The sequence below is a fragment of the Plecotus auritus genome (genome assembly GCF_963455305.1).
Source record: "Plecotus auritus genome assembly, chromosome: 2".
NCBI classification, from domain to species: domain Eukaryota; kingdom Metazoa; phylum Chordata; class Mammalia; order Chiroptera; family Vespertilionidae; genus Plecotus; species Plecotus auritus.
Window position 1 is genome coordinate 55,505,826 of NC_137771.1, and position 26,422 is coordinate 55,532,247.

The following is a 26,422-nucleotide window of genomic DNA, read 5'->3' on the forward strand; positions in this document are numbered from 1 at the left end:
GACTGCTCTACCAACTGGCTGCTCACTACTTCCTCCCTCTCCTCAGGTCTCCCTATTCCCTGAGAAAAAAACAATATTGAAATTAGGCCAAGTCATAACTCTCAAATGGCTTCTAAGCATTGCAAGTTTTTCACTTTTAATAAAAAAACTGGATATGATTAAATTTAGTGAAGGATGCATGTTGAAAGTTAAGATAGGGCAAAAGTTAGGCCTCTTGTGCCAGCAGTTAGCCAAGTTGTGAGTGGAAAGGAAAAGTTCTTCAAGGAAATTAAAAGTGCTACTCCAGTGAACACACAAATGATAAGAAAGCAAAAGAGCCTCATTGTGGATATGGTGAAAGTTTTAGTGGAATATCAGGCCTGGGCAAACAGTTTCAGTCAGCTTGATGGAGACTCAGATATGGCACTCACCTGCAGGCTCTGCAGAGGGAGGGTTCAACAAAGGAACAAAGGTATCTGCCAGCACTTCTGTCTGAAAGCTGCCCCTCCTTCTGTTGCCCGAATGCCAGACAACTCAGGTCCTCCCCACGTGCTCCTGGTGCCTCTAGCATTGGAACTCAGAGTGACTGAGTCTGAGTAAATCCCTGTTTGGGCCTTTTAAGAGGAATGCCTAGGAGTCCAGCTGCCCTCCTACTCAGCCACAATTCCTACTGTTTATTACAGATAGAAGTTATGGGTTCTTCTCTTCCTGCCACTGGAACCATTAGCTGAGTGGGCTGGAACCCCTCGCTCCTCAGGGAGGACCTCTGCAGCCGAGATATCCCTCCAGATTTTTTATCCACCACATGTGGTGTGGGACCAGCCTGTTCAGCATCTCTATCCTCCTACCAGTCTTAATGTGCTTCTTCTTTATATTCTCAGTTGTAGGACTTCTGTTCAGTTGGATTTCAGGCTGTTCTGAATGAAGGTTTTTTGGTAGGTTAGTTGTAATTTTGATGTGGTTGTGGGAGGATTCCAGTACCGCATTTACCTATGTCACCATCTTGAATGGAACCCCCTTGTTTTTTAATGGAAGAATTTTCTTAACCAGCAGTATTTAAAATTATATGTATATGCATAAATGCAGTGGCCAATCCTGTGCCAACTTGACATTCTTGCCACTGAGTATGTTTGAGATAGAAACACAATGCAAATAATAGTATAAATAACATAAAGATTACTTTGTCATTTGAATAATTTATTCTCACAAGCTCCAATGATACTCCCAACATTTTCACTATTATAATGAGTCAAGTTAAGAAAGACTCTATTGATTAATTATATATAGAGCGCAACACACATACACATTAGAGAAGAAGCAATTACTAAACTACCATGAAATAGTCCACAGCAGTCAGTTCAATACTGCAGTCACTAGAGAAAGGACATTTATTGGAGTGACCTACATGTAAGTTGGAATTCAATTTGCAAGAGCCTCACTGTAGGTAAATGTCCTTTCTGTCTTTCATGGTCAGGTGGTATAGGATTGTAACGGGATGGCCTGTCATTTGTTCCTACATTTTAACCATCTGAGAGCTGCTCCTTGCTATGACAGAAATCACTTAGGTTTTCTTTGGGTACCTAAACTGTCTGACAGTCAGGGAACCAATGCATCCTGTTATACAGCATTCAGACCTGCTCTTAGTATAAAGGTAACACTAAGGATGTGTTTCCTTACAGGATAGTGCAGAATTGATCACTTCCCTGCTTCACAGTGGAGCTGACATACAGCAGGTTGGGTATGGCGGTCTCACTGCCCTGCATATTGCTACAATAGCTGGTCACCTGGAGGTAAGTTACACCTTAGTTACCTGTTAAAGTAAACCTGCCTCTTTGTATTCTTGTTCACAACTCTTTTCAAATGCCGGCTTCCTGGAAGTTGTCTATTTTTTTAGCTATTAAACCCACTTATTTATATTTTGGATCAAATTAGTTGTTCTTTTGACAGTCAATTCAATCTTCTTTATAACAGTATAATAAAACATCAATTAATATAAAAATGGCTTGATACACAGAGACTTTATAGCAGTAAGTAAGAGCCTAGGTTTAGGAGTCAATTCCGTTTCCATCACTTACTATGTTTACCTCAAACAAGTTACTGTACCAGTACATCAAGACATCTATGTTTTCTTCATTTATAAAATAGAAATAGTAAACAACCTATTGTAATGATTAAATTAGATAATCCATATAAAGCACTTTGCTGATTGTTTCATACAGAATAAGGACTCAATGAAAGATTATTCATTGTGCACTAGATACTGATCTAGTTGTTGAAGTGATATGGCAAGAAAGACAGGCAAATATTCATTATCTTAGAGTTTAGTTGTTGGGAATGAGACAGACAATAAAGAAAGTGAAATATTATACAATGTTAGTAGTGTGTACCAGGAAGTAATAAAATGATGAAAATGAAAATAGAGTGATGAAGAAGTAGGCACCATTTTATAAGCTATATTAGAGGCCTCGTGTATGAAATTCATGCACGAGTAGGGTCCTTAGGCCTGGCCAGCAATCAGGGCTGATTGGGGCCTTCCAGCTGCTGGCTGGGGCCTTCCTTTGCATGTCATAGCGAGCCATAGAACTACCAGTCTCCCGGTTGAACTCCTGAGGGGAAATTTTGCATATTAACCTTTTATATATATAGATAGTGATGCTATGTATCTCATATATAATAGCACATACAAAAACCCTGAGATAGGAAAGTGCTAGGTGTGTTTGAGGGACACAAGTGAGCCACAGTTATTACTGTAGTGTGAGCTGGAGATGGAGTGATGGAGATGAGGTCAGGTGTCACACTGAAAGGCTCTTACTTTCGATAAGTATTAGCATATTAATAGCAAAGTAGTTTTCTTCATGTTGACATTTTCACTCCTTACTATGTCATCTTATTTCCCACAAAATAAATCTTTTTAGTGACATTCAGTGTAAGTATTAGTAAATTTGTGTTCATTAAGAGAGGGGAAATCCATTAAGAGTCACTTAAATATAATCTTTTTATAAAAAAATAAACCAATTGAGGCCAGTGATAAAGTAAATAAAGTAAGTATCAAGAAACCTGAGTGAAAGAATTTTTTATGTAGACCTTGAGTGCTAATGAAACACCTTCAAGCTCTGAATGCCAGGAAAATTACAGAATATGTTTTGTAAAGCAAAATCCTTTTTGCCTGGTGCTAAATTAATTAGATATGCAAGTACTAGATCTAAAACAGGGTCAAAAGCAAGGTGGTTAAGAGCTTTGTCTTTTCATCTCCTACTCAAATAGCTGCTTTCTTGCTTTGTAATCATAATTTGGAAGGAACTATCATATTGATTCTACAAGCCTTAGGGAAAATTCTACTAATATAATTCCCAATAGTTTTCTACTCTTGTTTTGCAATTCTCTATGGGTTCTCTATCTTCCTTTATGAGCTGTTGTAACATTTAATGACTTTTAATGTCACTTATTGATGGTGCATAAAACAGGTATACATTTATTAGACTTTATTCTCTTCTTGTCTAATGGACTAAATAAGTTATAGATCAGATAATAAAGGATAATGGTATCCCAAAAACCTTATATTAAAAAAATGCAGAATTTTTTCTTTGACTTATTTCAAAACTATTAATTGTAATAAATACTCACTTTCAATGTGTTTTAGTTGCCCTCATAGTCATTCATTGATTTAACAGATATTTTTGAGCCTCTACTTTTTTCATAATATAGTCCTAGAATATGGGAATGATACAAGAAAATATGACATCGTATTTCCCCTAAGCACTTTATAATGGAGTTGGACACACAAAATGAATACCCAGGAAAAATTACATAAGCAATTTAAAAGTAAAATAACAATCTATATATATAAAAAGCCAGCAACCGGAACGCCATAATGACCAGAACGACCGGTCGCCATGACGCCCACTGCGGCCAGCAAACTCGCCTGATCAGGGGGTGGGGCTGGCTGGCCAACCTCCCACGGCCCCTCCCCCCAGCTGGCCCCTCCACTGATCAGCCTCTGCCACCCATATTGAGGGCGGGGCAGATAGCCAACCCCCCTGCGGCCCTTCCCCCCAGTCTGGCCCCACCCCAGATGCGCCCCCACCACCTCGATTGGCCTGTGGCTCCTCCCCAGCCAGCTTTGCCCTCAATCTCCCCCCCCCCACTTTGATCAGGGGCAGGGCAGGCCGGCCAACTACCATGGCCCCTTCTTCAGGCTGCTGGCCCCTGATTGGCCCCCTCACCCCATTTGGGGGCAGGGCTGGCCAGCCCACCACCCACAGCCCATCCCCACAGTGGGCCCCACCCCCTATCAGCCCTCACCACACAGATTGGCCCACGGCCCCTCCGCCCAGCCATCTCCACCCCCAATTGGCCCACCCACACCAATCGGGGTTGGGACTGGCTGACCAACCTCCCATGGCCCCTCCCCAGCCGTCGACTCCTGATCATCCCCCCACCTCTATCAGGGTTGGGGTCCGCTGGCCAATTGCCCACGGTCCCTCCCCACAGCTGGCCCGGCCCTGATCGGGTCCTGATTAGGGCAGGCCGGCCAGCCAACCTCATGCCATCTCCTCCTTCCAACAGGCCCGGGCCAGCTGGACCCCACCAGTGCACGAATTCATGCACTGGGCCTCTAGTATAGTCATAATAAAGGAGGAGGAAAGAGTCAAAGACCAGAGTCAATTTAATAATTAGGAATAATTAGAAATATGAATGTCAAAGAACACAAAATTAGAAGCTATCAATGTGAACTAAAAGATTTAGGAAAGACTTATGAGAGGGATTTGATATTGGGCTGAGCTTTGAAGAGTGGTGAGAACTGAACAGAGGAAAGAAGAGGAATTATGTCCAAAAATGGGAAGGAAGAATGATCTGAGCATATTTAGGTGAAAGTGAATAGAACAGTAGCATGAAACATATTATGAAGAGTACCTGTAGGTAAATTTGGATGTTAGAAATGGACCAGACTAAGGAAACTGAGAATTGAAGTCTAAGGAGTGTAATTCAATTCAATAAGAAATTATTATGGTTTACAATGTATAATACACAAGACTAGATGCTGTGGTAGGTTAATAGAACACAGAAGCTCCCACTCTTTAAAGACACTTAAAATCAATAGGATTTTTCCACTAGGAAATGGGGAGCCATTGAAATATTTTGAGCAAGAGAATGATTAGAGATTTAATACATAATATGTTGAAGAGGATTTCATTGACCACATTATTTAGTATGGATCCCAGAGTGACAATATGATGTTTAAGCAGACAGAGAAAAGGGACTGGGTAAGGGATTCAATTTAGAGCAATAATCAATTAGTTCCAGACATGTAAATTTACTAATTAAATGTTCATTTATAATTTAGAAATATACAACTGTCATTCAGTGGAGAAGTTGAGACTTAACTTTTTAGAAATCATATGTGCAGAGGTTATATCTGGAACCATAACAATAGCTGAAAGGTATAAATTAGGTCTAATAAATGGCCAAGGATCGAGAATAAGAGAATATCCACAGAGACCTGAAGAATTAGTGAATAGCCATTGAGGAAACAAAGCAAGATGGGTCAGAGTGGTATGAGGAAAACAAGGATATTGTAGTATCACAATAATTCAGTTTATAGAGAATTTCAACAAATAAAGGATCCTGGGTATCAAATGGTACAGAGAGACTGAGTATTATATATATATATATATATATATATATATATATATATATATATATATATATACTAGAGGCCTGGTTCACGAAATTTGTGCACAGGGCAGGGTGTCCCTCAGCCCAGCCTGCACCCTCTCCAATCTGGGACCCCTCGAGGAATGTCCGACTGCCCGTTTACGCCCGATCCCAGTGACTAAATCCAGGACTGCTGGCTCCCAACTGCTCGCCTGCCTGCCTTCCTGATTGCCCCAAACCGCTTCTGCCTGCCAGCCTGATCACCCCCTAACCACTCCCCTGCCAGCCTGATTGATGCCTAACTGCTTCCCTGCCAGCCTGTTTGCCCCTAACTGCCCTCCCCTGCAGGCCTGGTCACCCCTAACTGCCCTCCCTTGCAGGCCTGGTCACCCCTAACTGCTCTCCCCTGCAGGCCTGGGTCCCCCCCCCAACTTCCCTCCTCTGCCGGCCTGGTCACCCCCAACTGCCCTCCATTGCAGGCCTGGTCCATCCCAACTGCCCTCCCCTGCTGCCCATCTTGTGGCGGCCATCTTGTGTCCACATGGGGGCAGGATCTTTGACCAATGGGTGCAGCCATCTTGTGTGTTGGAGTGATGGTCAATCTGCATATTACTCTTTTATTAGCTAGGATAGAGGCCTGGTGCATGGGTGGGGGCCAGCTGGTTTGCCCTGAAGGGTGTCCCGGATCAGGGAGGGTTCCCTTGGGGCGTGGGGCGGCCTGGGCGAGGGGCCTGTGGTGGTTTGCAGGCTGGCCATGCCCCCTGGTGACCCAAGTGGAGGCCCTGGTATCTGGGGTTTATTTATATTCTACAATTGAAACTTTGTAGCCTGGAGCGGAGCCAAGCCTTATGCTTGTTCCGTGGTGGCAGCCATTTCTGTTGGGATTTATGTATCTTCTATAATTGAAACTTTTTAGCCTTAAGCGGAGGCCTGGGCCAGCCAGGGTGTGCGGAAAGCTTGGCTTCCTCCATCGCCGGGGGCAACCCTAGCCTCCTGCTCTTTCCAGGTCCACGGCTGCCGCCATTTCTGTTTGGATTTATGTGTCTTCTATCATTGAAACTTGGTAGCTTGAGTGGAGTCCTAGGCCAGCAAAGGAAGGCGGAAAGCTTGGCTTCCTCCATTGCCAGGAAACCCAAGCCTTCCTCCTGCTCTCTGTGGCCGTAGCCATCTTGGTTGGGTTTATTTGCATATTCGCTCCTGATTGGCTGGTGGGCGTGCCTTGTGAGTGTAGCAGAGTGATGGTTAATTTGCATATTACTCTTTTATTAGATAGGATATATATATATATATATATATATATATATATATATATTTTTTTTTTTTTTTTTTTTTTTTTTAATTACTGAACCAAAAATTTAGATGCTTTTTTCACTCCTATTTTTTTACTCTAGGAGGGATGGTGACAGTGGAATAGTGGGAGTTTACTTTCATTAGTAGTCACTTTCTTTTATTGCCTACCTTTCTCTGTGAAGCAATAACTGATGCCAAGTCTGATAGGCCTCTTTGTCTGCACATATCAAATTCAGACCCTCCATTAGTGTCTCATGTGTGTCTGTCCTCCCATATCCGTGAATTCTATTAAACAATTTTACAATAAAATTTACATTGACTAGGCAGCTGTCTCCTTCAATAATAGAAGAGAACGTGCTGCGGTTTCCTAGACATGCTGACTGCAATTGCAATTGGAGATGCAGATTTAGATTTACTGTGCTTTGAAAAGCAAGCAAATATTGGTTGTCCTGGCTCTCAATACTTCTCCCTGACTGATTTATCCATCTATCAATACATATGCATATGCTGCTTTATGCAAGGCCCAACATCCTGTTGGCAATCCATAAACATGTGTTAAACCCTCTTCTCCCCTTTGAGTTCAGGGGGCATGTGCATCATGTGCTCTCTCAGCTATGAATATTAAAAATATTAGCGGACCCTAGCTGGTTTTGCTCAGTGGATAGAGCCTTGGCCTGTGGACGGACTGAAGGGCCCCAGGTTTGATTCAAGCTAAGGGCACATGCCTGGGTTGCAGGCTCGATTCCCAGTACGGGGTGTGCAGGAGGCAGCCAATCAATGATTCTCTCTCATCATTGATGTTTCTATCTCTCTATCCCTCTCCTTTCCTCTCTGAAATCAATAAAAATATGTTTTAAAAACTATAAAAATAAAAATATTAGCTGACATTTGGTAGTGCTATATTATTTACATGCACTTGTCATTTGGTTATCCTGGGGGACAACTACCATTAGACTCAGTTTCTCAGTAAAGAAACTGAGAATTAGAGAAGTTAAATGACTTCCACAGGGCTATTCAGACAATAGATACATGAGATGGATAGGACTCAACCATGGTTATCTGACTTCAAATGTGTAATCTTGTAAATAAAAGAACAGTTCCTCCCTGTGACTCTTGTATGTATTGCTAAAACAGAGCTTACATCTGTAGGACACAAAAAATATTCAGAAAACAAAACATAAAATCTCTATATTACTACCTAAAGGCCAGGCATTGCTACATATACAATAACAACATTAATTGATTCAAGAATAACTTAATATGGCACTTAGTATATGGGCACCAAAACCCATGTAGATATAATGCATGTAGGTGAACATATCACAAACACATCTACACACACATACACACATATACATATACCTTAAGTGTAAAACACTTTATACATAGTCAAATAACTCTTTAAAAAGTTGTTATACTTGAGTGTTTCATGGTATAGTTTTTGCAGTTATCAGAAGACAAATCAATTAGCAAATAGAAAAAGCATGTCAGAAATAATGCAATATATAATGCATAGGTGTCGTGGAGTATTTTATTTTTCACAGAAAGGCATAGTTTCATATATACTTTGTGGAGGTCAGAGTATTATTTTAATAGTTGAATTGATTCTATCCTACCTTATCCCATTTTGAGATTGTAAACACGTATCCAAGCACTGCTTTAGAAATGCTTCCCAGTTATTATATAATTTATTTCTGATTTCAAGGAAATGCAATTGATGTTGTTTCAGTTCATTCTTAACTTAATAATGTAAATGTTTTAGGAGAGAATTTTGTTTACCAAGAAGCTTCTAATTCTAAGTTATTTCTTTTATAATGGCTTTAGGTTTTCCCCCAAAGGCACAAACAAGCAGATGCTTGGAATTATAAAATGTGGTCTCTCTCTCTCTCTCTCTCTCTCTCTCTCTCTCTCTCTCTCTCTCTCTCTCAGAGATAACTTACTCATGAGTTTTACAATTAAAACATATCAGATCTGTCTCCAATCCTATGAATAAGCAATAGTCCCTTGTGAATTTCATTTGGAATCAGAACTAATAGTAACACACACACACACACACACACACACACACACACCAGTTATATTTAATAGCTTTGAAATGATAATGGAGTACCAAACATATCAATTGACTTAATCCTCACTTGGGATTTTATCTGCATTTTCCATATGAGAAAACAGAGGCACAGAGCAGTTAAGTAACTTGTGCAAGGTGACAGCTAATAATTTGTAGAGCAGGTGTTCACATGCTGTCAAGTGTCAGAGACAACTCTCACTCACAGTGATGTACTGCCCTTCTAACCTAGATATTTTATCTTTTTATTGCTAACGTAAATGACATTGTATTTTCTAATTTTTATAGTTTGTTTATGGAAAATGTATTGGTTATTAATTTTTAATTTTATAACCATTGAACATATGGATTTATTATTTCTATAGATTTTTAGGTGAGTCTTTTGGATATTTCTGGTTTATAATTAAATTTCTTAAGTGCAGTAATAATTTTTACTTCTTTTCCAATAATTAAACATCTTATTTTTCTCTTTCCTAATTGCCTTGGCTGATACTTCCAGCACAACTGTCATTTTTCAGTTGAATCATCTTGTACTCCCACAATGACACAATAGGTCATGGTACATTATTCTCCTAGCCTGCTATTGAACTTGCTTTGCTAATATTCACAAGCGAGGTTGGTCTATGGTTTACTTTTTTGGATCATTATATTGGTTTACGAGGGCTTTCAGAACAAAACACCGCGGACTGAATGGCTTAAATAGTTTATTTTCTCACAGTTTAGAAGCTAAAAGTCTGATATCAAGGGGTAGTCAGGTTGATTGCTTCTGAAGTTCTTTCCTGGACTTGCAGATGTCTGTCTTCTTGCTCTGTGTTCACATGGTTGCATCTGTGCATGTACATGCCTGGTATTCCTCAGTGTCTTAATCTCCTCTTCTTATAAGGACATCAGTCATATTTTATTAGGGACCACCCTAACTTAATGACCTCTTTAGAGGCCCTGTCTCCAAATACAGTCACATTCTGCACATTCTGAGATACTGGGGTTCAGGGCTTCAATATATGAATTTGACATAGATGGGGGAACAAAATTCAGCCCATTACAATCATCTTTGACAGCTTTTGGAATAAGTGCTGTGCTGAATTTGTGAAATGAGTTCAGAAATCTCTCCCTGCCCCCCTCTCTCTCTCTCTCCCTCTCTCTCACTCACTCTCTTCCCTACCCCTCTTTCTCTCTCAGATTCAGGAGTGTAACTCTATGTCATTTCACAGTATGCTGCACTGTTAACCTGATATCTGATAAGTCTCCCCAAATTTTGCATACAGTGAAACAAATCCTATATGACCATTGTGGGCTGCCATAATTCAGGTGCAAAACATATAGCAAGGGCAAAATATACCAACCAATGGACATCATTGTAAATTTTGGTAATATCACTTCAGTGAATGCCATTAATGATTGATAGGTATTATAACACTAGTCACTGGCATTAACTTGTTGTAAAGTTGTTCTGAATAGTCATTTGCAGTCCCATGATATTACACTTTGATATACCTTCATGTCAAATGATTAAGTCCGAAGCAAAACCTTTATTGCACACATAGTCTTAAATAACCAAGACCTGATTTAAGAACACAACATCTTCTGTGGCATTCAAAAGTGGTTCTCTCAGAAGTTGAAGCCAGAACTCTACGCCCTAATTACAGAATGTGTCCTGTCTTACAGAATACTGTTTATTAAGGCAGGGAGGCAGGCTCCTACAGTCTAGGCTTTTGGTCTGGAGATTGAGAGAAGATCATAGATCATGCATTGTAATCAGTAATTTTATGATCTCAGAGCAATGCTTTAGGCATGTATCAATTATAAGAGTGGTATAAGAGGACACTAGCTTGAGTGTCACTTCTATGTTTGGCACTTGAGTCTTTGCTAGAGAATCTATTAGCTACTCTTAAACATTAAGTATTGCTCTCAGGGTGAGGTAAAAGAGCACAAGCAGGAAAAGCTTTATAGGCTAATAAAAATGTAAATGAGAGGTTCATCAGCTTGTTACCCTGGAAAATGATGAAATAAACATTACCTGAGAAATTAGAATCAAAGATTATTGCTAATCAAATCAACCTGATGAGAAATTTCTTTGTAACCATTCTATGTTGTATGTGAATTTTCCTCTGTATGCCAACCCTTCTATGCACTGAATTTGATTCCAACATTCTAGGTCCTCTATACATTAAAAAAGATATGATAGATAGATAGATAATAGATAGATAATATGATTTATCTATTTATCATATATTATTTATATATTAATTATGTTATATAATGCATCAGCTAAGCAGAAAATTTATGTTAGATGTTTGTGGCAAAAAGAGACAGGTATATATTTTAATGCTATTCTCTCTGCCAGGAATTAGAAAGCTTTGTTTTGAATCAAGGTGTCTGTTGCTTGCTCAAGTCATATCCCGAGTTTTAGAGCCTCCAAGCTCCTTATGTCTCAGGCGGGCAGGAAATGATTACTCTTTTTTTCCCTCAATTAGAAATACATCAAAAGATCAATATTTTATACCTGACCTTCTAATATAGTAGTAAAGTACACAGTGAACACTACTTACTTTTTTTCAGGGATGTTTCATTCTGGGATGGTATTTAGGGAGTAGAGGCTTTTAAGTATTTTATCTTCTCTGAACTTTGTGTGAGTTATTCTCCTTGATGGCTCCCTTTGGTGGATCTCCAAAGAACCTTTAAAAACTTGCTGAGGTTGGGGTGGTGGGAGTGAGAGGCTAGAGCCCCCATGACTGGCTCTCAGCAGCGTCCCTTTCTCACAGCATCTCTCTTATGAGGTGTCCTTCAAAGGCACGTAGCACCTCTGCCTCTCATCACTCATTCTTGCACAACTGAATATCAGATCAATTTAGCAGTTATAAAGCATGGAACCAGTAAGGAAGGCACATAAAGCCTACTAGAGTTACTCTCAGAAGCAATTCAAGTGTAACCCCTTGAAGCATCTTTAACCTTGCTGCCCTCTTACTTTGTTCTGTGTCCTGAAGCAAGCTGCTAACCAACTTCCTTAGCTATGCGCTGAGCTGTCTCCTAATTACTGCAGATCTTCACACTTGTGAAGGTCCTGCCAGGACTTTAAGAATCATTCTCATAATTATTTACTGAAGATATATACATTGAGCTAATAAGGAGACTTGGGGAAATTTTCAAATTAAATAAGACAAAGAACAATGGCTGCAAATCTTTTGTCTAGAACTGTCAAGGATATTCCTGTTGGTTGCCAATATGTTGCTTCAGGTTTCTTTACATTCATATTGCCCTTAATCTCCTGGATTTAATGCAGTAGTATTCTGACTTATAAGACCTGTCTCCCAATTTGTTATAGTTCACTTCATTCTAAACACACATGAAAATTTATCAGCTTCTCTGAAGCATGGTAAAGTCACCCCTCTGACCAAGAAACTTGCTGACCCCACAATATACCCAGTAGGGGATTAAGTCATAATGATCCAGCTCACCTATTTTTTCGACCATGGGTTCTCATGCTCTTCATCTTTCAATCAATGATCTAGATTAAATGAACTGTTCCCCATGTTTATGTCCCTTTTTATATACATTTTTATCATACTATAGTTTCTTTTTTTTAAATTTAATAAATCTTTATTGTTCAGATTATTACAATTGTTCCTCGTTTTTCCCCCATAGCTCCCCTCCACCCGGTTCCCACCCCACCCTCTGCCCTTACAACCCCCCCCCACTGTCCTCATCCATAGGTGTACGATTTTTGTCCAGTCTCTTCCCGCACCCCCCACACCCCTTTCCCTCCGAGAATTGTCAGTCCACACTCTTTCTATGCCCCTGATTCTATTATATCCACCAGTTTATTCTGTTCATCAGATTTTTTTATTCACTTGATTTTTAGATTCACTTGTTGATAGATATGTATTTGTTGTTCATAATTTTTATCTTTACCTTTTTCTTCTTCTTCCTCTTCTTAAAGAATACCTTTCAGCATTTCATATAATACTGGTTTGGTGGTGATGAACTCCTTTAGCTTTTTCTTATCTGTGAAGCTCTTTATCTGTCCTTCAATTCTGAATGATAGCTTTGCTGGGTAGAGTAATCTTGGTTGTAGGTTCTTGCAATTCATCACTTAGAATATTTCTTGCCACTCCCATCTGGCCTGCATAGTTTCTGTTGAGAAATCAGCTGACGGTCGTTTGGGTACTCCCTTGTAGGTAACTAACTGTTTTGCTCTTGCTGCTTTTAATATTCTCTCTTTGTCTTTTGCTCTAGGCATTTTAATTATGATGTGTCTCGGTGTGGTCCTCTTTGGATTCCTCTTGTTTGGGGTTCTCTGTGCTTCCTGGACTTGTAAGTCTATTTCTTTCACCAGGTGGGGGAAGTTTTCTGTCATTATTTCTTCAAATAGGTTTTCAGTATCTTGCTCTCTCTCTTCTTCTGGCACCCCCATAATTCTGATGTCGGTATGCTTGAAGTTGTCCTTACACTATCTTCATATGTTTGGATTCTTTCTTCTTTTTGCTTTTCCGGTTGAGTGTTTTTTGCTTCTTTGTATTTCAAATCTTTGACTTGATTCTTGCGATCCTCTGGTCTGCTGTTAGATCTCTGTATAATATTTTTTATTTCAGTCAGTGTATGCTTAATTTCTAGTTGGTCCTTATTCATATCCTTGAGGGTCTCGCTAAATTTATCGGCCTTTTCTAGAAAATTCTTGAAAAACCTTATAACCATGGTTTTGAACTCTATATCCAGTCATTTGCTTTCCTCCATTTCTTTCATTTGTGACCTGTTTCTTTGTCTCCGCATTTTGGCTGCTTCCCTGAGTTGATAGAGTGGCTTTGTGTGCTAGGTGTCCTATAGGGCCCAGTGGCTCAGCCTCCCCAGTTACCTGAGGTAGACACTCTTGGTGGACCCCTTTGTGGGCTGTGTGCACAGTCTTATTGTAGTTAAGCCTTGATTGTTGTTGGTATCACTGGGAGGAATTGACCTCCAGGCCAATTGGCTGTGAGGATCAGCTGTGTCTACGCTGGGAGAACTTCTGTGCTGGAGATACCCTTATGAGACAAGACTTGCAAAAGCCTCTGTGCTCAGTTTGGATGGGGCAGAGTCTCAGGGCAGAGCAGACAGCATTGGTTTCCCGTCAGCCCTGCCCTAATAGGCCCCTGTGTCTCAGTGTCCTGTGGTAATCGCTACAAGCACCTCTGAGAGAAAGCCGCCCTTGAGTTCTGCCTGCTGCCAGACAGTCCAGTTTCTCCCCGAATGTGTCTGGGTCCCCAGAGTCTCGCCTGGAACTGGAGTTCACCGCAGTCGGGAGCTTTTGTCTCCCTCCTGGTTGAGAAAGCCAGCCGCGTACTCAGTGGCCTGCCCTCTCTGCATGCGCGTCTTAGTACCTCTGCCTCCTGCAGCTCCTCTGAGTCTCAGTGTGCTTTTCTCTTTCCTTCTAGTTGTAGAATTTCCTCTCAGCCAGCCTTCCTGTGGTTCTGGATGATGTCCGTTTTGTCTTTTAGTTGTAGTTTTCAAATTGTTGTGCGACGCAGCAGTTTAGGTGTTTACCTATGCCGCCATCTTGGTTTCTCCCCACACTATAGTTTCTTTATAGTTTGCCTCCCCCACACATCCTCAAACTACAGCTGAAATGACACCTTCATGAAACAGCTGGATCCCACTAGCCTGAAGTGTTTCTATGTTTCCATGTTCTCAACAACCAGAGCCCTTTATCTATACATTTTTCATGGCATCAACTCTGCTTGTTTTATAAACATGGTTCTATGTGATTTTTTTTCTTTTAAATATTTTTATTGATTTTAGAGAGGAAGGGAGAGGGATAGAGCAATAGGAACATCAATAATGAGAATCATTGATCAGCTGCTTCCTGCTCGCCCCCTACTGGGGATTGATCCCACAACCCAGGCATGTGCCCTTGGCCAGAATCGAACCTTGGACCCTTCAGTCCGCAAGCCGATGCTCCATCCACTGAGCCAAACCGGCTAGGGCTCTATGTGATTTTTTATGTATTTTTTTAGTATTATGCTTTTCCATACAGTAGGTTTTAATAAATGTTTGCTGAGTGAATAGATTAATGATTATTCAAGAGTTGTTTCAGACAACAACAACTCTTGAATAGAAATTATACACAATGAGGAAAATTATTTCTCCTCTCAATAAAAGCCAAAGAAGAGTTTATAATAATACCAATTATTAGAAAAGTAGCTTACAAAATCACAAGTAATTTTCATGAATAGCTTCATACAAATTATTCTTATAAAATGTATAAAATAATAATCAAGTTTTGTCTTGAAATTTTTCTTTCTGCCCATTCAGTATCTATTTTGACCTATATAATCCAATGATGAAGTTTAACCCTTAACAAAAGAGTTACAGGGCTTAAATGCATTCCACTCCACACAAAAGAAGTCCAACATACACAAAAGGGAGCATCGTTAGTCTTTTAGACTCATATGTCTCTATCTATGACTTGGCAATGTCCTAATCATTCTGATCAATAATGTTGTCTTTAATCTAACATGAGAATTTTCTCTCTGGCATAAAATCAGTTACTGACTCAGAGACCTGTGCTATCACTCGGTCTCAACATTGATAGTTTGTGCCCCATTTATGAAATGTCAAGATAAATAAGGATCTTCAGATTACTTATACTTGCTTTTTTATCCGTTCCACTAGCCTCACACTTAGAGAAATACTATATGTCTATTCCCTCTCTAACTTGATTTTATATATTTTGTTACAATAGTTTGCCAAACTGAGTACACAACTTCACACTGTTTATGCTTAGAAGGATTGAAAATGTGTTGTTTCAATAAAGGACGGTCATTTGGTTTAGATGCTGACAATCTCATGAGCAAATGTGATAACATAAAATTTTGAAAATCCAGTCAACAAGCTCTGTAATTATAATATTTTATAGTAAAAGCCTTTGAACATTTTAGCTTGATATCTTATTGTTTCCATTAGATAGTTGCTCCTAACTTTTCTGGCCATCCCCAGGAAAGAAGAAATCTCCTGTGAATCAGGCAAACTTAATTAAGTGCAGCTAAGCAAGCACTCTTTGAGTGCCTTCCACATATGATAATACACCAGGTATGGAGTTACAGGGGTGCATTCTTTGCTTAAGATATTGTGCCATTCTACATTCCAAGAGATCAAGTCTGAGCCCTCACTGGAACTCCTTGAATTTTTGAGATTTTGTCTAATTTAGGTAATTAAACCTTTTAAATCTATCTGAACTTATATAACATTTGTAATTAAACAAAACCCAGAACCAATATGTGAATAATACATTTGCATTTGAAGTCTTCTGTCAAAATTATGATGAAATCTTTCTGCATTTCAGGCCTTAAAATTTTGCATATGACCTAGCAAATCCACTTCTAGGAATTTATTTCTTTTAAATAATAAGAGATTAAATTGCAGAGCTGTCCGTGTAAAAATCTAAATGTCCAGCCATAAATATTGTTTATTTTTTTATTTTTTTTAAATATATTTTATTGATATTTTACAGAGAGGAAGGGAGAGGGATAGAGAGCTAGAAACATCGATGAGAGAGAAACATCGATCAGCTGCCTCCTGCACACCTCCCACTGGGGATGTGCCCGCAACCAAGGTACATGCCCTTGACCGGAATCGAACCCGGGACCCTTCGGTCCGCAGGCTGACGCTCTATTCACTGAGCCAAACCGGTTTCGGCCATAAATATTGTTTAAATCAAAATGGTGCAAGGGTACAATGGGATACCATGCAGTCATTAAACATGACACTTTTACAATACTATATGTTTACATGGGAAAAGGCTCACAAGGACTTTGTTAAACACATATAATTTTATTTAAACTTTATTACTACATTTAATTTTTTCTTATCTTATTACTAGAGTGGATATATTTTCTTAAAAATTTAAGTTTTCACAAATGGCTACAGAGTTAATGGCTACATACCTCTCCCCACTCATTGCTACCCAAAGATGAACATTTTCTTTCATATATTTTTTTTTCAAAAATGGGATCACACTAAATACTTTTATAACATTTTTATTTAAAAATATATAACATCTTTTTAAATGGGCCACAATATTTTAAAACTATTTTTTTTTTGTTTTTAAATGTTTTACTGGGGTGACATTGATTAATAAAATTATATAGGTTTCAAGTATACAGTTCTACAATACATCATCTGGATATTATATTGTGTATTTAACACACCAAGTCAAGTCTCCTTCCATCACCATTTATGCCCCCTTTCCAGGGGTCCTCAAACTTTTTAAACAGGGGGCCAGTTCACTGTCCCTCAGACAGTTGGAGGGCCGGACTATAGTTTAAAAAAAAAAACTATGAACAAATTCCTATGCGCACTGCGGGCCCAGGAAGAGTCGGCTGCTAAGCAGGACAGGCAGCGACACTCGGCAGGCCGGATAAATGTCCTGGGTGGGCCGCATGTGGCCCACAGGCCGTAGTTTGAGGACCCCTGCTTTACCCTCTTCTACCTTCCCTAACCCACTCCCATCTGGCAATCACGCATACTGTTGTCTGTGTACATGAGCCTTTTTTTTTTTTTTTTTTGCTTAATTCCTTCACCATTCTCACTCAGACCCTAACCCCTACCCTCTGACAATTCTCAGTCTGTTCTCTGTATCCATGAGTCTGTCTCCACTTTGTTAGTTTATTGTGTTCATTGGATTTCACGTATAAGCAAAATTATACAGTACTTGTCTTTCTCTGACTGGCTTATTTCACTTAGCGTAATTCTCTTCAGGTCCATCCATGCTATCACAAAAGGTCAGATTTCCTCTTTTTTTTTATGGGTGAGTAGTATTCTGTCATGTAAATGTACCACAGCTCTTTTATCCCTTCATCTACATTTGGGCTGCTTCCAAATCTTGGCTATTGTAAATAGCACTGCAATGAATATGGGAGTGCATATATTTTTTTCAAATTAGTGTTTTGGGTTTCTTTGAATATATTCCCAGAAGTGAAAGTGCTAGGTTATAAGGCAGTTTCGTTTTTAATTTTTTGAGGAAACTTCATACTGTTTTTCACAATGGCTGCACCAATCTGTATTCCCACCAACAGTGCCCCAGGGTTCCCTTTTCTCCACATCCTCGCCAACACTTATTTTTTGTTGATTTATTGATGATAACCATTCTGCATTTATGTTTGTATCTCTTTGTGGTTTTAATTTGTATTTCTCTGATGATTAGTGATGTTGAGCATCCTTTCATATGTCTATTGGCCATCTATATGTCTTCTTTGGAGAAGTGTCTATTCAGGTCCTTTGACCATTTCTTAATTGGATTATTTTTTGTTGTTAATTTTGCTATTTTTTTTTGTAATTTCTTAAGATGAATATATAGCTTAACTCATTGATTTTTTGCCATTTTCTAGCATCTTTTAAGAGTATACATTTCAAACTTCTATTTTGGCTATATTGTTCAAGTCCTGATATGTCATATTTCATTATTATTCATTTCAGAATTTTTTTTTTACTTCTACTCTGAATTCCTTTTTTACCCACATTTATTTAGAAGTAAGTTTCTCACTTTAAAAACAACATTTTTTATTTATATTTTTCTTATTGATTTTTAAATTAGGTGGCCAAAGAATTCTGTCATTAGGTTTTTAAGTATTTGAAATGTATTTAGTGTTGCTACATGGACCAGTATATAATCAATTTTGTGAATGTTCCCTGTGTTCTTAAAATGAATATGTATCATGCAGTTGTTTTTCACATGTTTTATATGTGCCAATTAGGGCAAGCATTTAATTGTGTCTTCCATATTTTTAATATTCTTATTTATTTATTTATTTATTTATTTATTTATTTATTGGCTTAGTCCACCAACTAAAGTTTTAAAATATCCTACCATGATTGTGGATGTTTGTTTTGTATTTTAATTCCATAAGGTTTTGCTTAAAGTATTTTGATACTATGCATTGCTATGTATGCAGAAATTTAACATGATTATAGATTCCTGAGAGAATTGATTATTTTCTTACAATAAATTTAAATTCTTTATCTCCATGATTACTTTATTTAACCCATGAAGTCTAATGTTTTCTCATATCAATATAGTAATAACAACCTTTCTTGCTTAGAATTTATTGGGCATATCTTTTTCTATCCATTTACTTTGAACTTTTATAAATATTATGTGTTAGCAGTATCCTGTCTAATAAAAGAGTAATATGCAAATTAACCATCACTCCGCTACACCCACAAGCCACGCCCACCAGCCAATCAGTAGCGAATATGCAAATAAACCCAACCAAGATGGCTGCAGCCACAGAGAGCAGGAGAGAGGCTTGGGTTTCCTGGCAATGGAGGAAGCCAAGCTTTCCGACTGCCCTTGCTGGCCTAGGCCTTCACTCAAGGCTACAAAGTTTCAATGATAGAAGATACATAAATCCAAACAGAAATGGCGGCAGCCACAGAACTGGAAGGAGCAGGAGGCTAGGGTTGCCCCCGGTGATGGAGGAAGCCAAGCTTTCCGCACACCCTGGCCAGCCCAGCCCTCTACTCCAGGCTACAAAGTTTCAATTGTAGAAGATAAATAAACCCCAGATACCAGGGCCTCCGCTTGGGTCACCGGGGGTGTGTCTGGCCTGCAAACCACCACAGGCCCCTCGCCCAAGCTGCCCCACGCCCCAAGGGAACCCCCACCCTGATCCGGGACACCCTTCAGGGCAAACCAGCTGGCCCCCACCCATGCACCAGGCCTCTATCCTAGTTAATAAAAGAGTAATATGCAGATTGACCATCACTCCAACACACAAGATGGCTGCCCCCATTGGTCAAAGATCCTGCCCCCATGTGGACACAAGATGGCCACCATAAGATGGGCAGCAGGGGAGGGTAGTTGGGAGGGACCAGGCCTGCAAGGGAGGGCAGTTGTGGGTGATCAGGCCAGCAGGGGAGGGCAGTTGGGAGGGACCAGGCCTGCAAGGGAGGGCAGTTGGGGGGGACCAGGCCTGCAGGGGAGGGGAGTTAGGGGTGACCAGGCCTGCAGGGGAGGGCAGTTAGGGGCAAACAGGCTGGCAGGGGAGCAGTTAGGCATCAATCAGGCTGGCAGGGGAGTGGTTAGGGGGTGATCAGGCTGGCAGGCAGAAGCAGTTTGGGGCAATGAGGAAGGCAGGCAGGCAAGCTGTTGGGAGCCAGCAGTCCTGGATTGTGAGAGGGATGTCCAACTGCCCGTTTAGGCCCGATCTAGTGGTATCGGGCCTAAACGGGCAGTTGGATATCCCTTGAGGGGTCCCAGATTGGAGAGGGTGCAAGCTGGGCTGAGGGTCACCCCCCCACCATGCACGAATTTCATGCACCGGGCCTCTAGTCTCTTATAAATACCATATAGTTTAAGTTATTTTATCTTACTCAAATATTATTTTTAAAAATTTTTGATTGATTGATTTTAGAGAGAGAAAGGAAGGGAGAAAGAAAAATATTAATTTGTTGTTCCAGTTATTTATGCTTTCATTGGTTGCTTCTTGTGTGTGCCCTGACCAACTGAGCTACCTGGCCAGGACCGGATATTCATTATTTTACCCTAAAGATTAATCTCTTTGCATTGTGTGTTATTTCTTATACATTTATAGTTAAATCCATCTACATATTTTGTACTTCCATTTTTTCATCATGTTTTATGCCAACAATTATCTGTATGTGTAATGGTCTATTTCTGGATTCTTTATTCTGTCCTTTTATTCTATTTGTTGCATTTCAAAACTACTCTGTCTTTATTGCTGAAGCTTTATAATGAGTTTTGGTATCAAGTATAAATGTGCTTTTCTTGTTCTTAAGATTTTCTTTTGCTATTCCGGTCTTTTATTAAATTCCATTATAAATTTTAAAATCAGATAGTCAATTTTTGTGATGTCTTTTGATACAACTATCTTTTTAAATATACCTTACTCTCATATTCAAAATACACTCATTCCTTCCAACATCCCTTCAAAGCCACATTCCATTACTACTTTATGCTGAGATTGCAGGATCTCATCAAATAAATCAGGTCTAAGTATGGATGGAGACCCTTGAATTCAGTTTCTCTACTATGGTTTATCTCAGTCTGAATGCCTATGAACTAGAGACAAGTGCCCTGCCTCCCACACACCCAGCATACATTGGTGAAATAGACATAGACAATCATGATAGACATACCTGTTTAAAAGTAGAAAATGGAGGCATGCAGCAGATAACCTGATACTGGCGTCACAAAAACTCAAACACCACAATATGGTCAGGTAGTGCAAATAGTAATGAATGGTTGTAGTTAGTTGTGAAGGCTCTTGGTCGTTTATACAATTTGGAGGTAAGCATTTTAAAGTAATAAATTGTTTTGTGTGTAGGATGTACTTAAATGTAAATGCATAACTACAAATTATTATAATTTTTATAATGCTATATGTTATGTTAAATTTTCTGAGCATTCAACTTTGCAAATTAAATCATCTAAATTTTTAGAAGTATCATAAATCTGGACTAGATCAGGTCCTAGGCATTAGCTAAATCATCTTCTACTCTAGTTTTCTTGCCATTTAAATCTTTAAATCAAATCATAATTTTATACTTATCAAGCTGGGGCCATAAAAACTAAGGCTCTTCTCCCATGTACTATATAGAACATTCTTCCCTTTACCTATGTGGGAGACATGTGAGGGAATAATACCTAGAATAATACCTAAGATCACCTAAATACTAGACATCTCACAGATGATAAAATTCCATAAAATATTTTAGTTGTTTTCATTTTAATGCTGAGGGAATCAGGAAGTATCCATTTTGGCTTATAAAAGAACATCAGTATTTCTTCTAACAGTGTCATAAATAAGACATCAATTGACAGATTTATTGTTGATCTGTGTTTAATATAAACTTGTTTTTAGAATATCGGAAAAGTGGTGAAAGGAAGCTTGACAGCTTTGTAGAGATATATGGTCTGAAACTCTGTAGTATATCACTCATTTTAAATTAAGACTTGATATTATTCTTTCTGAATTATATCAGAAGTAGAAAGAGACAGAGTGCGGTCCTGTTCATCATAGAAGGAAGAAACAAAAAAAGACCCTCTTGAATCATTGATTTTGTGAAACATGTTAAATTATTTGCCACCATAAATGTAGCCACCTCTATCTTGAGGTGTACTGACAGGTGGTGACCTCATCTGTTTGGATGCTTATGGTTCCTGTATTTTGCACCTTTATGACAGAACATTGATGTTTATTTTTTATTTAGATAATTTATCAATGTATAAGTTTGTAATGTGTCTATCTTGGTATTTTATGTGAGCCCAATATTTTGCAAAGATGTATAAAATAAGTAGACTTTAACAACCTTGAAATACTTTTTTTTGATACTTTAGATTTTCATAGTAGCAGTATATCATTGGCTAAACTATTGAGAAGTAATAAAACATAAAGCCACCTATCTATAAAGACATGTTTTATTGAGTGTTTTCAATATTCCAGTTATTTTCTAAATACTAAATTGATTACTTTATTATTTTTCTTCACATTCACAAATGTTTTCCAAACTTCATAGCTAATTTTGTGACTTAGAGTTCTATATATTTGTTTCCATTTAGAATTCATTCTTTTTGGCTATAGAACTATCTTCTTTGCCTTATCCATTTTGCAGGCAGGATTAAATGGAATCTGTCATAGTTTTCAGAAAGCAGAAATGTAAGCAACCCACTGGACATCTAGGGACATGGTAAGAAAGAGAAACATTTCTGAGAAGATGAATTAAATCCAAGTTGTGAACCACAAGACTTGTTTTTGTGTGATAAATTAAATCTTACCTTTTGCAACAGCATGTGTGGACCTAGAGATTATTATGCTAAGTGAAATAAGCCAGACAGAGAAACACAAATACCATATGGTCTCACTTATCATGTGGAATCTAATGAACAAAATGAACTGATGAACAAAATACCAGTAGAAAAAGAGGCATTAATACATGGAACAGACTGACAGTTATCAGAGGGACAGGGGTTGGGGGTCGGGATGAAAGAAGGTGAAGGGATTAAGCAAAAAAAGACATAGACACAGACAACAGTGTGGTGATAGCCAGAGGGAAAGAGCTGTGGGGGAGGGGGAGGTGGGCAAAGGGGGGATAAATGGGGACAAAAGAGACTTTGCTTTGGGCAATGAGTGCACAATGCAGTGTGCAGTTGCTGTTTTGTTGAGTTGTACACTTGAAACCGGTATGGTTTGTGAACCAATGTCATCCCCAAAAAATCCATTAAAATAATTAAAATAAAATAAATAATAATAACAAAACAAAAAAAAACTAGCACATTTACAAAGTCATATATTTCACAGTGTATTCAAATAGCTATATCAGCCAAAACCAATTTGGCTCAGTGCATAGAGCATCAGCCTGCAGACTGAAAGGTCCCAGGTTTGATTCTGGTCAAGGGCATGTACCTTGGTTGCGGCCATGTCCCCAGTAGGGAGTGTGCAGGAGGCAGCTGATCGATGTTTCTCTCTCATCGATGTTTCTAACTCTCTATCCCTCTCCCTTCCTCTCTGTAAAAAATCAATAAAATATATTAAAAATAAATAAATAAATAAATAAATAAATAAATAGCTATATCAGAATCTCAGCTGTCTGTTTTCTTTAAACATAACTTATACCTGACCTTCAGCCAAGGTTAGTTACTGTTCCTGATAGAAACTTTTTGAGTGAAACTCCTAAAGTGTTACAGAATTAGCACTTTAGTATTAGAGCTAAAGTTTTGAACCACTATGTGCTAAAGATTGAAGCACATACTTGGTAGATGATTTGCTATAGGGCCAAGTGGAAGTCAGGAGAGTGCCTGGAGAAGAACATAGAGATATAAAATCTGAAGGCCAAAGCTTTGGTGCCCCAACTCTAGTAAAGAACATTCTTCCATTAAGATATTGGAATAGAATTGAGCATGTTTATTCATAATTCCTATCTCAGTTTTTAATAGACACCAGTTATGAGTCAGTATATCTATTAATTAAAAGTATTGGTTTGCTCTGGAGGCAAATTTAGATTTAAATATCAGTTTTGCTATTTATACTTTGTTGGCCTTAAGTGGTGATTGCTTTAGCTCTAACCTTAATTTTTTTTCTAACATAAAGATAATAACAGGACTTATTTTGTATGTTTTGTGAGGAATGAATGTGACTAAAGAGGATTATACCGTGACTACTATTGATATATGAGCATTCTGTTTTCTTTATTTAGCATAAATTTGCGAGTGTGATTATGAATTTCTATGGAAATGTATACAGGAGCATTGTTAAAAATATGACTATCAAATTCATGCACATTCACTTTGCTTTTTTTGTGTTAAGAACACTTAACATCAGATTGATCCTCTTAATAAATTTTGAGGTGCACAATATCATTTTGTTATCTATAAGCACTATGTTGTACAACACGTTTGTAGAATTTATTTAGCATAACTGAAACTTTATACCCATTGAACAACAACTCTCCATTTATCCTACACAATAGCCCCTGGCAACCACTATAGTATTCTGTGCTTATAAATATTTGACTACTTTAGATACATAAAAGAAAAGGAACCTTATAGTACTTGAACTTCTGTGACTGCCTTATTTCACTTAACATAATATCTTCCAGGTTTATTCCAAGTTGTTGCAAATGGCAGGATTTTGGTATTTTTTTAAGGCTGACTGCTATATTCCATTCTATATAACATTCTATTATATTCTAACTAGAGGCCCAGTGCATGAATTCGTGCGTGGGTGGGGTCCCTCGGGGTGGCCTGCGGGAATCAAGTGGAAACCTACAGTCCAGTGCCGCTTCCCGCTCCTGCTCATCCCAGCCCCACTGGGCCTGCCGCAATCAGTTGCGATCAGGATGCCATCAGCCCTCCGGGCGGGCAGTGGGATGCCCTTGCTGGCCCGGGATCTGGATCTGTCCTGCTGACGTTCACACCGGTTGTTGGGAGCCATTTGGGAGGCCACTTTTATATTGTTTCTTCCTTGCGGAGTTTCTAGGGAGAGGAAGCAGCCACAGTGCCCAGGGCCAACTTCCAAGAGGCCAGTGGCACTGTTGGGATCATGCCGGTGGTACAGGGCTGTCGGTGCCTGGCCCGTTCCCCAGAGATTGGACCTGCAGGACTACTGAGGGAGTGGCTTCCGCTCAGTTGGTGGGCCACAGGGATGGGTCAGTCAGCTGAGCAGCACTCCAGCTGTGGGGGCACACTGACCACCAGGGGGCAGCTCCTGCGTTGAGCGTCTGCCCCCTGGTCGTTCAGTCATTCAGTTGCTTAGGCTTTTATATATATAGATATGTAATGTATGTTATATGTTATAATACATCATATTATAATATATGATATTTATTATATATTATTTATAATTAATATATTATACATACATATACTATACAATAATATAAATATGATATTAAAATATGAATTTCTCTCACATTTCTTTATCCATTCATCTGTCAGTGGGTATCTGGGTTGTTTCCATATTTTAGCTACTGTGAATAATGCTGCAATGCAGGTGGGAGCACAGGTATCAGTTTGAGATATTGACTTTATTTCCTTTGGATATACCCTGAAGTGGGATTGCTGGATCATATAGTAGTTTTACTTTTAATTTTTTGAGGAACATCTAGACTGTTTGCCATAATTGTTGTACCAATTCTCATTTCCACAAGCAGTGTACAAGGGTTACCTTTTCTTCACACAATTACCATCACCTATCTTTTGACTTTTGGTCATAGCCATACTGAGAGGCATGAGGTAATATGGCACTGTGGTTTTGATTTGTGTTTCCATGTTATTAGTGATGTTGAGTATCTTTCATATACCTGTTGTCATTTGTATGCCTCTTTGGAAAAATATCTATTCACATTCCTTTCCCATTTTGAATTAATTTATTCTTTTTGCTATTGAGTTGTGTTAGTTCCTTATATATTTTAGATATAAGCCCCCTAACAGATATATAGTTTATAAATATTATCTCTCATTTGGTAGCTTTCCTTTTAGTTTTATTGTGTCCTTTGCCTCTGCCTTCCTAGTTCATCTCATTGGGCCTGCTAAGCTCTTCTGAGAAGACTCAGGGTTTTGTTTTTTTAGGACCAGTCCAAACCCAAGAAGACAGTATTCAACAGCCTCACCCACATTTTACCTGGTCCCTTACTGTGCAATTGAGAATATTTCAGTGTCCTGGACTCTGGAGCTTGGTATTCCTCTAGTATTTGTATGTTTGGAACTTCTTTCACCTTTATTTTGGATAGCTTCTATGCAATCTTCCAAGCACAATTTAATCCAAGTGTTTCTCTTTGGGGAAGTTGTTCCCCCACCCCCACCACCCATCCAGTACCTCATCCTTGCCCCACGATGCCAGGTTTATCTCTAGCATACCTCTTTAGTATGTTGATACTAGATGCTCAGTGCACGAATTCATGCAACAGTGGGATCCCTTGACCTGGCCTGCGGAATCAGGCTGA

General features: G+C 39.0%; 1 protein-coding gene across 3 annotated transcripts in view; it reads left to right on the plus strand.

Annotated features, from left to right (window-relative positions):
• Nucleotides 1-26,422, plus strand: part of TNNI3K (TNNI3 interacting kinase) — a 314,607-nt gene that overhangs the window by 35,633 nt on the left and 252,552 nt on the right. For 2 of the 3 annotated variants that reach the window (XR_013959750.1, XM_080652368.1), the window contains exon 5: nt 1,659-1,769. The exons of the other annotated variant lie outside the window; for it this stretch is intronic. Coding sequence is in view for 1 of the 2 variants with exons in the window: in XM_080652368.1 (XP_080508494.1) it covers nt 1,659-1,769 (111 nt within the window). In the remaining variant the exon portion in view is untranslated. The remainder of the gene's footprint in view (nt 1-1,658; nt 1,770-26,422) is intronic. 3 annotated transcript variants of the gene reach the window in all.